The 15,971-nt window shown below is 33.6% G+C and overlaps 1 protein-coding gene across 10 annotated transcripts in view; it reads right to left on the reverse strand.

The window, feature by feature from the left end:
* Nucleotides 1-12,928, reverse strand: part of LOC126891728 (uncharacterized) — an 827,477-nt gene extending 814,549 nt beyond the window's left edge. For all 10 annotated transcript variants that reach the window (XM_050660999.1, XM_050660994.1, XM_050660997.1 and 7 more), the window contains exon 1: nucleotides 12,766-12,928. In XM_050660999.1, the coding sequence (XP_050516956.1) occupies nucleotides 12,766-12,811 (46 nt within the window). In that variant the 5' untranslated portion in view covers nucleotides 12,812-12,928. The remainder of the gene's footprint in view (nucleotides 1-12,765) is intronic.
* Nucleotides 12,929-15,971: the final 3,043 nt, after the last annotated feature.

The following is a 15,971-nucleotide window of genomic DNA, read 5'->3' on the forward strand; positions in this document are numbered from 1 at the left end:
TTATTGCAGAACTTAAATAATATTATTTACAGTCTATAGGAACCAATAACTCCATTTTCGAAAAAATATTAGTTGGTTCCTTGTTGCATAACTGGGTCCAATTTTGAAATGATTTATAAATTTCGTCAACACATTAAATGCCAAACCCAATAAATTGATACTTAGTTTAGAAAATTCATGTTTCTATTTAGGTGATTTAAAAAATAATACCATTATTTAAAGTATGACAAAATTATTAATTTCAAAATTTTATGTATATAATATCTTGACGAAAATATTATACATAATTTTAAAATTTCAGCTAGATCGTATTGTTCATAATAAACCCTACATAATACACTTTTTTGAGATGGGATCGATTCTAAAAACATAAAAATATACAGGGTTTTCATTAGGATTAAAGATCAAATATACATTTCATTAGGATTAAAGATCATGGACCAGTGGCGGCTCGTGACATCTGCTATAGGGTGTGCTGCATGAACCACGGCCAATATAAAATAATAGAAATAGAATAACATACGAAAACAAAAACAATAAAATTAGCTTTAATACTAATTAATAGTAACTAATAACGACATGCTATAAAAATCTGATTAACTTACATTTATTGCATTTTTCTAAATTGGAAATTAATACGCCGGTCCTTTTTTGTCGCAAACTTTTCGATTACTTTATCGTTAAAGTTCGGTATTGAAGCGATGAACTTTTTTTCTATCGAGAGTGTGGAAAGGGCTGTTAATCTGTCTTCGCGCATTGAATTTCTTAAAAATGTTTTGATCCGTTTTAAAGTTGAAAAACTACGTTCAGCTTCTGCTGTGGTCATTGGCGTAGTCACCAGAATTTGTATCAACTTTTTGGTTTCTGTTAATGTGTCCTCTAAATTATTAGAAATTATAAATTTTAGTAAAGGCACTGCACCTTTTAATGTTCTACACTCGATATTGGAATACAAAACTGACAGTTCTGTTCGCAAACGGTTTTTATCAAAGAAGTTATAAGCTGTACAAATTAAATCCAATTCATTTTCAGGAAACTTATTATTATATTTTTCGAAATGTTCTGAAGATAAAAGTGTTGCGGCAACTAGATGATTTGTATATGCAAACCGTTCTTTTGCATTGTTTATAATAACATCACAAACTTCTAGACAGGCAATACGGTGATCCTGTTGGCTGTTATTTGGGCGTTTCCTTTTTTGGACACTAGGCGCCGCATTTAAATTTGAAGCTTGATGTATGATAGGGTCTATTTTATTTCGGACATTGTTAATACTTTGCTCAAAAACATGTATAGCTTTCTGTGCTTCGGTTGGGTCCATGTTCTTTTTTTGAAGATTATTGTACAAAACGTCAACATGTGGCATAATATAATGAAAAACAGTCAGCCAGAAAGTAAAATTTTGATCTTCCAGAATACGTCTAAGTCCTCTTGCTTCCTTGGAAGTAATAGCATTTGACTCTTCTTCTAGTTGCTCCATACACTCAATAATAAAGTCTCTATATTCGTAAACGACATTTACTGTACGAATATTGAAATTCCAGCGTGTAGGGATTGAACGAGGAATATTTTTTCCAACTATTTGATTTAAGACAGCTATTCTTTGAGGTGAATGACTAAAAAATCCAGGTATATCATGTAAATCTCCAAAAAATACGCGTACTTGGGAATTAATAGAACATGCTCTTGACATTATTAGATTCAATTGATGGGCGTAACAGTGCACAAAATGAGCAGTTTCATATTTTCTCTTAATTATTGTTTGCACTCCGCCATGTATCCCACTCATAACAGCTGCTCCGTCATAACTTTGTGCAATGAGCTTATTTTTGTTATTCTTTAATATTGGGTCTAAAACATTCAAAATTGTGTTAGCTAAGGTTTCAGCATCATGTTTTTCTGGAAGCAAAAAAGTCCAAAACCTTTCAACTGGAGCACCGTTTTTTACATAACGAAAAACAATGACCATTTGAAATTTCATAGAAACATCCGTTGTCTCATCAGCTATCACTGCTAAAAATGGGGCTTCATTGATTTCGTTTAAAATCTCCTCAGCGTATACTTCTAGCATGCAATCCAAAATATCATTTTGTATTGTTTTTGAGGTACCTTTGAAAATTGTCGCATTTGTAAGGTGTTCACTAAGTGTTTTATCAAGTTCAGCAGAAAAATTCACTAAACCACGAAAAATTCCAGGGTTATCTGATGTTTCAGATTCATCGTGTCCTCGTAAGGCGAGCTCAAAAGCCCCACAGAATTTTATACAGTCAATTATTTTTGACAAAACATACCTGTTTTTCGTCACCTCTTCATTGTGTTTTTGTATATTTATCCAATAAGCAGAGTCAAGTTGGGCCTGTATATTAAGTTTCCCAAATAATGCAAATCGCATTTCATTGTTCATATGAGTTTGCGTGTTTTCATGCTTCTTTATTTTTTCACTTAAATGCACTAGATCCCGCACTCCTGTCTCGCGCCACAATTTTTCCTCTTTATCTGCGCCGAATAATGCACACGGAAAACAGAAAAAAGCATTTTTTTCGGAACATCCACAAATCCACTGATTTCGTAGATACATGTCTTTATTAAATTTACGCGTATATGTTTTTCCACGGCTTTTACCGGACACTTCAATATTAAGATCAGGCATAGGACGGCCACGTTCTTTTATAATCAACTGTTGTTGATAGTGAAGTTTTTGAAATTTATTTACACCTAATTTAAATTGAAACTCCATTGTTTTAAACACGCTCGAACAAAACAAATTAAACAAAATTGTAACCTAAGAATTTCTAAACACGGCACAGATGCAACGGTCACGAATAACTGTCGTGAATTGCAGCTCGCAAACACATTTCCGAGGCCGTTAATCAGCCGATTGCCGAAGCACATCGGCTAAGATCGCCGTTTGCCTAATAAATGCATTTTACCGCTGCCAGTGTTTCGGTTGTTATCGACGCGGCTTCACTGGAGCAGCAAATACGTAAAAAGATTGCTTCACTGGAGCACCAAATACGTAAAAAAATTATACGGTTTCACTAGAGGAGTAAATACGTAAAAAAAATAATATTAATCATCGTTGTTGGTGAATTATTATTAACAGTTGATGTTTAATATGATAATATGGCAGATTTGAAATAAAACTATATTAATTATTCTTTAATAATTAAGATTTGCTATGGTTGTTTGGTAGTTCTGCAGCTCAGCAGCACATAAAGAAAAGCCGCCACTGTCATGGACTATGCTAGACTTGCGTGAATCACAGTGTACATTTAAATTTGTGTTAAAATAGTGCATAAGTATTTGAATGTAATAGTTGACGTATTCGACCGTTTTTATAATTTTCTAAAATAAGGACACAAACAATTTTATTCCATAAGTGGTTTCCATACAAAAAATAATTTCAAAATTTCACACTGTATTATTCATAATACATTATACATGATATACAGGGTGTAACAAAAATACAGGTCATAAATTAAATTACATATTCTTGGACCAAAAATAGTTCGAATGAACCTAACTTAGCTTAGTACAAATATGCACATAAAAAAAGTTACAGCCCTTTGAATTTACAAAATGAAAATCGATTTTTTCGAATATATCGAAAACTATTAGGAGATTTTTTATTGAAAATGGACGTGTGGCATTCTTATGACAGGAACATCTTAAAGAAAAATTATAGTGTAATTTCAGAACCCCATAAAAATTTTATGGGGGTTTTGTTCCCTTTAACCCCCCCAAACTTTTGTCTACGTTCCAATTAAATTATTATTGTGGTACCATTAGTTAAATTCAATATTTTTAAAACTTTTTTGCATCTTAGTATTTTTTCGGTAAGGCAGTTTTTATCGAGTTGCTGCTTCTTTTTAATATGTTTACATCAAAATTTTATGGGGTATTTGTTCCTTTAAACCCTCGAAATGTTTGTGTACGTTCCAATTAAACTATTTCTGCGGTACCATTAGATAAACACAGTGTTTTTAAAACTTTTTTGCCTCTTTGTAGTTTTTCGATAAGGCACCTTTTATCGAGATGTGGCTTCTTTTTTATTATGGTTCAAAATATACCTAAAAATGTAAATCATAAATAAATTTTCATATTATTTATTACCTAGGCTCCATAATCGTACTAAACAATATACAAATATGTGGTGGATTTGACAAATATTCAAAATATTTCGATAAAAACTGACTTTTCGAAAAAGTAATAAGAAACAAAAAAGTTTTAAAAGCATTGTGCTTAACTAATGGTACCACAATAATAATTTAACTGGAACGTACACAAAAGATTGGGGGGGTTTAAAGGGACAAAACCCCCATAAAATGTGTATGGGGAGTCCAAATTTTACTATATTTTTTTTTAAATGATACTGCCATAAAATACTGCGGGGAGTCGTCAATTAGCAGCCGAAGCGGACGGTTCTACGAAAAAGTTGTGATAAACAAACCTGTTAACAAGCTATCCGAGAAAAACATTTATTTATTTTATTTGAATGCGTTCAAAAACGTGAGTTTTATTATTAATATTATCAATTTTATGAAAATGGGACGTTTATGAAAGTGCAAGGGTTGCTGTTACCGTCCTAAGAAAGATCTATGTATTTTTAATAGTGTTTTTGTTCGGCAAAAAACATTACACACAATTAGTAATTAGTGAATAGTGATAAAACTTAGTACTTTTGTGTCAAAACATTCTACCTTTACCTTGTAAGTGTTGGCGGAGATATAAAGGTGGGATTCAACGCTCCAAAGGAACGGTTAGTAAAATTTCAATCATTATTAGAACTTTTTTGTAAGAATACATGAGAAATATAAACAAAAAAAATAGAGAATAGATAATACAAAAAAAATAAATAAAAACATATTGAGAACCGATAGGGGTTAATTTTCCGCGGAGATAGTCCGAAATTAACCCTTTTCGCGGTTGTTTGGTAAACTAGTAGTTCTAAAATCTGTATATATTTAAGAAATAGTACGTAATTTACGTTTTTTACATAGGTAAAAAATAATAAAGCTGGAGCTGGAAAGGGACGAGCCTCTGATCGAATATCGCAAGAGAAAAGACAGAGAATCAGTATCTCCCCCAAACCCAACAAAAAAGCTGCAAATCGCAAAGGGAAAAACGGAAGACATGGAGAAAACAACGGACACAGAACAAGAAACAACAAATAGCTTACTTAAACAAGTTTTGAATGAAATTAGACAAACGAGGGAAGAAAACAAGGTTTTTAGAAATGAAATACTAGAATTAAAGAAAGAAAACAATAAGGTAAAGACAGAACTCGAGGAAACAAAGAAAAAGCTAAATATTTTGGAAATTAGGGTAGAACGGTGTGAAAAAGAGATGAAGCAAAACAACCTAGTAATAACGGGTCTCAAAATAGATGCGAATAATGAAGCTGAACTAAAAGGAAAAATGACAAACTTCATCAAACAGCACTTGGAAGAGAACACAAAAATAGAGAAAGCAGTTAAACTGGGAGACAGAACTTGTCTATTGAAAATGGGAAGTATAGAAGAAAAAAATAAGGTAATGAAGAAGAAAAGTAAATTGAGACATATTAAAGGGGAGAAGATTTTCATAAGCCTAGATATGACAGTCTTAGAAAGAAATATTCAGAAAGAAATAGGAGCAAAATGTAAGGAATTAAGAGACATGGGGAGAAATGGTAAAAGGGACTACAATGGATTAACCGTCGATGGTAATGAAAAATGGAGATGGAAAAAAGACGGTAAAGTAGAAACATTCCCAAAAAACTAGCTGATGAAAATCAAAAGATAGTACCACTGGAAACAGACTCGGCAATGCAAACGGTTAACGAAAACAAAATAACGCACACAAAAGAAAGAAAGAATCTCAATAAGAAGAAAAGAACGAAACCCATTAGAATGGGATCTTGGAATATTAGAACCATGCTAGCAGTAGGTAAGACGCAAGAAATAGCCCTTGAAATGAAAAAATACGGACTCGAAATCCTAGCCCTACAAGAAATACGATGGAAGAAAGAAGGAAAAATTGAGAAGAAAAACTTTAGCATATACTATGCGGGAGAAAACAAACAGGGAACCAATGGTACGGCATTTATGGTGAACAAAAAAATGAGGGAAAAAGTGATACAATTCAAAGCAGTTAATGGAAGGATATCTTACATAAGAATAGAAAATAAACAAGCCAACATCTCGATAGTCAATTGCTATGCACCCACGGAAGAAGCAAGCCAAGAAGATAAAGCAGAATTCTACGACATCCTGGAGGAAACCTGTGAAAATATTCCGAGGAATGATATATTAATAATATTGGGTGACTTCAATGCAAAGATCGGAAAGGAGGACTATAATAGTAATGTAGCGGGCAAAGAAAACATTCATGACACTACGAACGACAATGGAGGAAAAATCTGCAACCTAGCAGCAGCAACAAACACATATATAGTTAGTACTAGGCATAAACATAAAAAAGAACACAAAATAACATGGATGATACCAGCAAGAATGGATGGAAACCAAATAGATCATATTCTAATTTCGAAAAAGTAGACACAAATAGTACAAGACGTAAGGTCATATAGAGGGGAAAATGCGGACACTGATCACATATTGTTGATAGCAAAACTTAAGATAAAAATAATCAAAGAAAATAATCATAAGGAAAGAAAAAGGAGGAAATGGAATATAGTCAAACTGAAAACGCAAGAAAAAAAGCAGCAATATACAGAACAACTGGAACAGAAACTGGGCAGGTACGAGGACATAGAAATAAAAGAGGAATGGAAAAATATTAAGAACAGCATAATAGAGACAGCAGAACAAATAATAGGATTCCAAAAAAACAAAGAATCGAAAGAATGGTTTGATGACGAATGTCACCAAAAAAGTCAATTGAAGCACCTCGCAAGAAACAAATGGCTACAGAGTGCCGAACAGGAACAATTGGACCAATATAGAAAAGAAAAACAAGAAGCATTGAAACTCTATAGAAGAAAGAAGAACACATGGATTATTGAACAAATGCAAGAATTAGAATCGAATAATAAAGACAACAAGAAATTGTTCGAATACATAAAACAACAATACAACACCCAAAAAACTGTCACAAAAATAAGCAAAAAAGATTGGGAAAAACATTTCACGAACCTATACAAAAACAACAACAAGGCAGATTCAGAGGATGAGGATATAAGAGATAACAGAGATGAAAAGGAAGGTGCACCTACTTATCAGGAATTCATGGAGGTACTAAAACAACTAAAAGTAAACAAAACGCCAGGGCCAGATGAAATCAACAACGAACTGATCATCAACGGAGGAGAGGAGCTCACGAAGCGAATGCACAAGTTAATGGTTACAATTTGGAAGGACGAAAGCATGCCCATAGAATGGAAAAATGGGCATATCACACCAATCTTTAAGAAAGGAGATCCAGCTAAGTGCTGCAACTACAGAGCAATTATGCTACTAAATACAACGTATAAGATATTGACCACAATTATAAGAATCCGACTAAATCAATACACAGAAAAAATTATAGGACCATATCAACAGGGGTTTAGAAAAGGAAGATCAACAATAGATGCAATACACGTCCTAACACAAACAATTGAAAAAAGCTATGAACATGACGTAGAATTACACATACTATTCATCGATTTCCAACAGGCCTTCGACAGCAACTACAGACAACAATTACTAAAAGAAATGAAAAAAAATGGAGATACCGGCAAAATTAATAAGACTAACTAGAATGACAATGAAAGACTCAACAGCAAAAGTTAAAACAAATGAGGGAGATACAAACGACATCAAAATAGAACTTGGGGTAAGACAAGGAGACAGTCTCTCAACGACATTATTCAATATCGCTCTAGAAGGAGTAATTAGGGACACAGGCCTGAAAAAGACAATTATTCAAAGCTCAACACAGATCATAGGATATGCGGATGACCTAGGACTGATAGCACGAGATAAAAAAAGACAGAGGCACTTTTAACCCTTGTAAGAGAAGCAAAGAGGAGAGGATTAATAATCAATCAGAATAAAACAAAATACCTTATAAGCACAAGAGACAATGTAAACAGAATAACAGAAATAAAGATAGGTGAAAATACATTCCAGAGAGTAGATTGCTTCAAATACCTGGGGGTGATGGTGGACGGCAAAAACGGTAGGAGTATAGTGATCAACGAAAGAATTAAAGCAGGTAATAGAGTATATTGGAAATACCACCGACTACTCAAGGACAAAAACCTGAGCAAAAAAACAAAATCAAAAATATATACAGCAGCAATTAGACCAGTGATAGCCTATGGAGCAGAAGTAATGTGCCTTACGAAAAAAGACGAAGAAAAGTTAAGAATAATTGAGAGCAAATTTTGAGAAGGATACATGGCCCAGTGATGACAGAAACAGGGGAATATAGAAGGCTCATGAACATGAAATAATAAATATAACTGAAGGAGAAGATATAGTAAAATTCATTAAAGCACAACGACTCAGATGGTTTGGACACACACAAAGAAGAGGGGTAGAAGAACTGATCAGAAAGATAGTGAACTGGAGACCAGTAACAAATAGATTAAGAGGAAGACCTAAAATAAGATGGCAAGATCAACTGCTAGACGATATATCAAAGATGAAAATTGCAAACTGGAGAGAAAAGATTCAGGACCGGAGTGAGTGGAAGAAGATAGTAGAGAAGGCAAAAAAACATCACAACCTATGAACGATGACCTAAAGGACACTGCGGACCAATCCACAGCGTGAAATGGATTAAAAGAGCTCGTAGTATTTGAGCGACCTATAGGGGAAGGACGGGGAAGATGACGCAGCGTCTAAGATGACGCACCTCTGTATTTTATCAAGTACTTCACTAAATTCAGTTTTTATACCCGTGGCGCCCTTTTTTAGAAACTACTATTACTTTAAAACTTCATCGGTCAGCTTTCGTACTGTTTAGTATCTGTGAGGCAGAGTAACGCGATACACGTTGATTTCTTGTTATTTTTGACACTGCGAATATTAATGGTAAGTTGTTTAAAAATGGTTCCATTGGATTTTCTTCATATTCATGGGAGTAGGTGATATTTATTTTCAGTTAGCGAGGATTTATCTGTTAAATATTTGATGATGGATAATTTTGATAACCATTTTTTGTAGGTTATGCTGAACAGGCTAAGTTGACGCAGACTGCGTCATCTTTGCTGTTATAGTGCGTCATCTTTGCCTTTTCAGTTCATTACCTTAAATAACAATGGAGTATAGAATATTTATTATTTAGTGTCTATTTTGCATTTTGAGGCATCTTTTTCTTTTTTAGAAATGGGAAAATATATACGAAAAACACAGAGAGGATCATTTTCTGCAGCAGCTCTTAATGCAGCATTGAATGCAATTTGTAGAGATGGTCGTAAAATTCGGGAAGTGGCAAGGGCATTTTCAATACCAGAAGCTACATTGAGGAGAAAAGTTAAGGTTAAAAATTTATTAAAGGAAGTCAAATCAGAGTCTCTTGGTAGAGCCCCATTGTTTTCGGCACATCATGAAAAGGAGATACTAGATCATGTTCTCAAGCTGGCCAATTTATTTTTTGGTATCACTTGCATAGAGCTGAGAACCATGGCATTTGCTTATGCAGAACGCAATGAAATTAAACACAATTTTAATAAGAATAAACAAATGGCTGGAAAAGACTGGTATCTAGGATTTATAAAACGAAATCCTCAAATTTCCTTGAGAAAGCCAGAAGCTACAAGCATTAATAGAATAACAGCCTTCAATAAAATAGAAGTAGACCGCTTTTTTAAAAATTTGGAAACAGTGCAAGAAAAATATAAATTTCTGCCAGATCGCATTTACAATGTTGATTAAACCGGTATATCTACGGTTCCTAAAGAATCATGTAAAAGACTTGGACCCAAAGAAGTAAAGCAGTTTGGAATCATTTCTTCGTGGGAACGAGGGAAGAATATCACGGTAATAATGGCGTTCAGTGCCTCCGGTAACTACATACCTCCATTATTTATATTTCCCAGGAAGAGGATGAGCCCACAGCTTCAGAAAAATGGACCAAGCGGTGCGATTTACAACTGCACGGATAATGGATGGAGTAATACGTCTATGTTTTTATTATGGCTGAAGCATTTCCAAAAAAAAGTCCTGTCTAGTCCAGATAATCCCGTGCTGTTAGTATTAGATAATCACTCGAGCCATATTTCAATGAATATTTGTAATTACTGCAAAGAGAATGGGATTATAATGGTTAGTATTCCACCCCACACATCCCACAAATTACAACCTCTTGATGTGTCATTTTTTTCTGCATTAAAATATGCGTATGGTCGCCATTGCAATTCCTTTCTAAAATCTAAGATCAGCAACTCAGAGTTTGAAGATAAAATTACTCCATATGATGTCGCCGAGATTTTTAAGTTAGCATATGATCAGGTGGCAAATATTGATAAGGCCGTTTCTGGTTTCGGAACGTGCGGAATTTTTCCGTTAAACTCTGATAAGTTCACAGAAGATGACTTTTTTCCTGCTGATAATTTAAACAATGATAGCTTGGATAGAGATGTTTCTCCTGAACCTGCACCTCAGGGAACACCTCCACTAATAACAACACCATCTATAAGAGAACCAGAATTACCACGTCCATCAACCAGCCGACAGTCTCCTGAAAGTCGTCACACAACCCCCACAAAACAAAATGAAATAACCAAACGTCCACATATTTCTCTTTCACTTATTTCTCCAGTTCCTTTGCCCAATAAAAAAATTAAAAGAAAATATGGACGACAAAAGCAACATTCTGAAATTCTAACAAGCACCCCTTTAAAAGAATTCTTAGAAGAAAAAGAGAATAAAAAAAAAGAAAAACTGGCGAAGTCGGAAGAAGGGAAGAAAAAAGTAACCAGACAAGTATTGGTTAATAATGCAGGATTAAAACTAAATAAAAATAAAGGGAAAGCCAAAGTACAAAAAATAATCAAACAAAAAATAAACAAAAAAATCTTGGAGGATAGCGATACTGAAGAAAGCGATTTTGATGAAGAAGGTCTTTGCAATGACGATGAGTTGGATGACATAATCAACGAGGGAGGTGAAACTGATATCTGCATATTATGTGGAGACTTCGGCAAAAAGACGGAAACATGGTTCAGATGCACAAGTTGTGGACAATGGGTGCATAAAGAATGCAGTGGAGCCAAAAGTCCCGAAAACTACATTGTGACTTTTGTTAATATGTTAAAAAAGCTTTGTTTACATTTTCTTACTTTCAGTATTAAAAAATAAATTTTCTTTTCATATCACTTGCGCTTTTAATATAGATACCTACATGCGCCATCTTCACCATCACTGTACGTCATCTTTCCCTCGGTGGAAGGTAAGATGGCGCAAAAGCGTTTTTTTAAAGCCGCATAAAAAATACTTCCTTTTATTGAATTTAAAAATAATCCTAGAAATTGGTTATAGAAATGTCCAAATTACAGGCTCGTAGCATTCAAAGTTAGCTTAAATATTTTTTACCCTTAAATAAAATGTATTTTGCTTAGGTGCGTCATCTTCGACGTCCTTCCCCTACTCTAACAAGAGTGAACGGTCCATATATATACTGCCATAAAAATGCCACATGCCAATTTTCAATAAAAAATCCCTAATAGTTTTCGATATATTAGAAAAAATCGATTTCCATTTTGTAATTTCAAAGGGCTGTAACTTATTTTCTGTGCATATTTGTACTAAGGTAAGTTAGGTTCAATCGAACTATTTTTGGTCCCAAAATATGTGATTACATTTATGACCCGTATTTTTGTTACACCCTGTATAGTTCGTTAAAATCAGGTTTTTTAGCAGCTTTGAAAAATATAAAAATATATAGGGTGTTCCATTAAAAATCTTATGGACTATGCCAGGCTTGCGTGAATCACCCTCTACATGGTTTAGGAAATTCTTCTTTCTCATAGGAAAGAAAATTCAATATATCAAAAATGACCCAATTCAAAGGTGGTGCGTTTGTTTCTTGAAGAAGTGTACTTACATAGGTATTTCAAATTAATATACATATTTCGAAATATCTGACCTCATAAGAAAACTGGTTTAAGGTGAAACAGTAGCGATCAACAGGTAGCGAAAACGTACCAAGATTGCGGCTGTAATTTTGAATATTTTTTCGAGATATTTGGCACACGTATTCGTAATATAATAAAGAATGGCGGTGCAGAGCCCAATTTGAAAAATATATTAATATGTGGAAATTACTCTGTAATTAAATACAATATTAAAAAAACGAGCCTGTACTGCCATTAAGAACAACAAAAAAATACACTTTCTTCAAATAAACTTTTTTATCCGATGCGTAAATTTTGTGTCATTTTGGAACTACCAATGAAATAAAAAATTTTAGTAGTTCCAAAATGACACAAAATCTAGGCATCGGATAAAAAAGTTTATTTGAAGAAAGTTTATTTTTTTGCTCTTCTTAATGGCGGTACTGGCTCGTTTTTTTAATATCGTATTTAATTACAGAGTAATTTCCACATATTAATATATTTTTCAAATTGGGCTCTGTACCGCTATTCTTTATTATATTACGAATACGTGTGCAAAATATCTCGAAAAAATATTCAAAATTACAGCCGCAATCTTGGAACGCGTTTTTGCTACCTGTTGATCGCTACTGTTTCCTCCTCATACTCTCAACACAAGCCACTTGATTATTTTTATCATTATTGTTTAAGCTTTATTTATAATCAACTGTTTAACTAACCTAAAAAAACAAACCATAAACACAATACAACACCCTTAACAACCATAATATTTATCACAATCACATAGTCACCAAGTCACCAAGAGCACGTGTGTATAACTAAATAAATGTAAAGCAATTTGGAATTTTGCAAGTCGTTCATTGGGAATTCCCGATGAAAATATCCAGTTAGTTTAACTTTAACTCTTTTACTTCTAGATACCATAACGGGTTTGTAATGATCTTCGATGATAATAATAAGATGATAGGTATCAAAATAAATTTGACTTCATAATTATTTATGCGTTCGGATTTTTTTTTACAAAAAATTAACATTTTATTTCTTGGTAATCGTTTAATTATCTCTCAAATTGATTTATCCAAACGGAAAACCAAGTTACAAGTTATTTTAAACTACACTGCCGAGCACAAAATTAGGATCACCCAGTAATTTGAATTTATTTAGAAAACATTCTTTTTTAACTATTTTCGGTTGTAATATGGTTTACTGATGGATTGCTTAATGGTAGCTGAGCAAGGTATGCTAAATGTGCAGTCTCTCGAGCGTTATGAGGACATATTGGGTTGTGAAGAGTAGGTCCTAAAACCAAAAAAAGGTAAGTAAAGTTTTCCATTTCCAATCGTTTTTTTAGATTATAGCGCCATCTGTCCATAATTCGAAAAAATGTCTCGAATAAAAGTTACTTATTTTTACGTAAGGAATCCAAATCTGCAATAAAAAATGGGGCCTCCTATTTAAGATTTTAAAGTAACCTCCCACCCCACCTGCTTGGTTGGGTCGTGTTTGGTGCCATTCGATAGATTTTCAAAAATATTGAATAAGTGTATTTTTCAGTTTTTCGATCTGATGTTCATTTCGCAAAATATCGCGGGATTCGTATTTAAAATTTTAAATTTATCCCCCACCCCTCTCCCTGGGAAGTCGTGTTTGGTATCATTCGATAGATTTTTAAAAAATATTGAGCACGTATTTTTTAGTTTTTCGATTTGTCATTGATTTCGCGAAATATTCGCTTTTTTCTTGTGAAACTTTAGGACTCACCCTTTCCTTACGCCTCGCTTAAATCTTCAAATTTTTGAAATATACACTGTTTTGCATGTACTTAACTTACCTTATCTTAATCTAAAGATTTCGAGTTTTTGTAAGGGGAGATTTTTTTTCGGCCCCCCCTTAACGAACTCTCCTGCATTAAGAGCCCATATTATTATATGGTAGAGGTACATTTTCAGGGTACAAGGTTTCTCCCCATGTATTAATCTGACGCGCTCGAGTAACTGCAAAAATCCTCGCTTGGGCTCCCCTACCATAAAAAAATGTTGCCAAAATCAAGGTTAAAGAAAATAGAATCTCCAAGTTCAAAATCGGTATACGTTAAGAAAATGTATTTTCTCGGCTTCCCATGGAGCAATTTTCTTCATTTTATTTAATCCCACGTAACTCGAGTAAAGCCACCCAAATAATACATCACCAAATGCCAAAGATGCTTTAGTTTTGTTATAATAAATTAAATTATTTATAACAAAATAAAACAATATATTTTTTTAGTTGTAGACTTTTTTCAGAAAAACTTACCACACGTGTACCTTTTAACGTTCAAAATAAAAATATTTTCATTTGAAAGCTGTATAAACAAGCTTTGTTTAAACAAATTAAAAAACATAATAAAACATAAAAACAAATTTATTAAAACAAAACCAAAGGATCTTTTGCATTTACTAGTGCATTAGTTAGGTGGCTCTACTCGAGTTACTTGGGAATAAAAAAAAATGAAAAAAATTGCTCCATTGGAAGCCAAGAAAATACATTTTTTTAACGTGTTCCGATTTTGAACTTTGAGTTTCTGTTTTTTTCAACCTAAGTTTTGATTGGGATTTTGGTATTTTTGGTGTTTTTCCGAATTGGATACCAATCGTTTTTATTACTATAATATATTATGTTATGAGTCTCTTAATGGAAAATACCACAAGAATGGCTTTTATCCACCTTTGTTATTATACCAAAAAAGATGAATGCCATCAGTACAATCAGTTTGATGAGCCATGTACTGAAAATATTCCTGAAAATTATACACACTAGAGTACACAGAAAACTGGAATTGGACATCAATGATACCCAGTTTGGATTCCGAAATGGACTCGGAACAAGAGAGGCGTTGTTTGCACTGAACGTTATGTCTCAAAGATGTCTTGGCATAAATCAAGATGTATTCATGTGTTTCATAGATTATAACAAGGCCTTTGATAAAGTGCGGCATGATCATCTAATTAGACTCCTGGCAGAAAAGAATTTAGATAAACGAGACATCCGACTAATAGCAAATATGTACTACAATCAGAAAGCAGTAGTGAGAGTAGAGAATAATACCACTGAAGAAATTGAAATGAAGCGAGGTGTGAGACAAGGGTGTATACTGTCACCAACCGTGTTTAATCTCTATTCCGAAGACGTAATGAATAGAACACTCTCTGAGCAATCCATAGGTATTAAAATAAATGGTGTTAGATTAAACAATCTGAGATTTGCCGACGACACCGTTCTGATCGCAGAAACACTTGAAGAGCTACAGACATTGGTGAATAAGATAGCAGACTGCAGCGAAGAATATGGACTATCTTTGAACATAAAGAAAACTAAATTTATGGTAATATCGAAATCAACACGAAATGTCAAAAATTTATATTTACACAATGAAATTATCGATCGAGTGAGCAAATACAAATATTTGGGCACTTTTGTAAATGAAGACAAAGATAGCTCAGCAGAAATCAAAATAAGAATAGAAAAAGCCAGATCCATATTCACTAAAATGAAGAGAGTGTTCTGTGGAAGAGATTTGAGCCTTGAAATGAAACTTCGCCTGATGAGATGTTACGTACTTTCTGTGCTGTTCTACGGAATGGAGTCATGGACGCTGAAAAAGATTGATATAAAAAAATTGGAGGCATTTGAACTGTGGATGTATCGCAGAATCTTGAGAATATCATGGACGGAGAGAGTCACAAACGTCGAGGTCTTGAGAAAAATGAATAAAGAAAAGGAAGTCATATTTACGATCAAAAAACGAAAACTGCAATACTTGCGACACATTACAAGAGGCGAAAGATATGAACTGCTTCGAATAATTATGCAGGGGAAGATATCAGGAAAAAGATCCATAGGAAGAAGACGAAACTCCTGGCTAAAGAATCTACGGGAATGATATAGT

Source organism: Diabrotica virgifera, chromosome 9 (assembly GCF_917563875.1).
Source record: "Diabrotica virgifera virgifera chromosome 9, PGI_DIABVI_V3a".
Taxonomy (NCBI): domain Eukaryota; kingdom Metazoa; phylum Arthropoda; class Insecta; order Coleoptera; family Chrysomelidae; genus Diabrotica; species Diabrotica virgifera.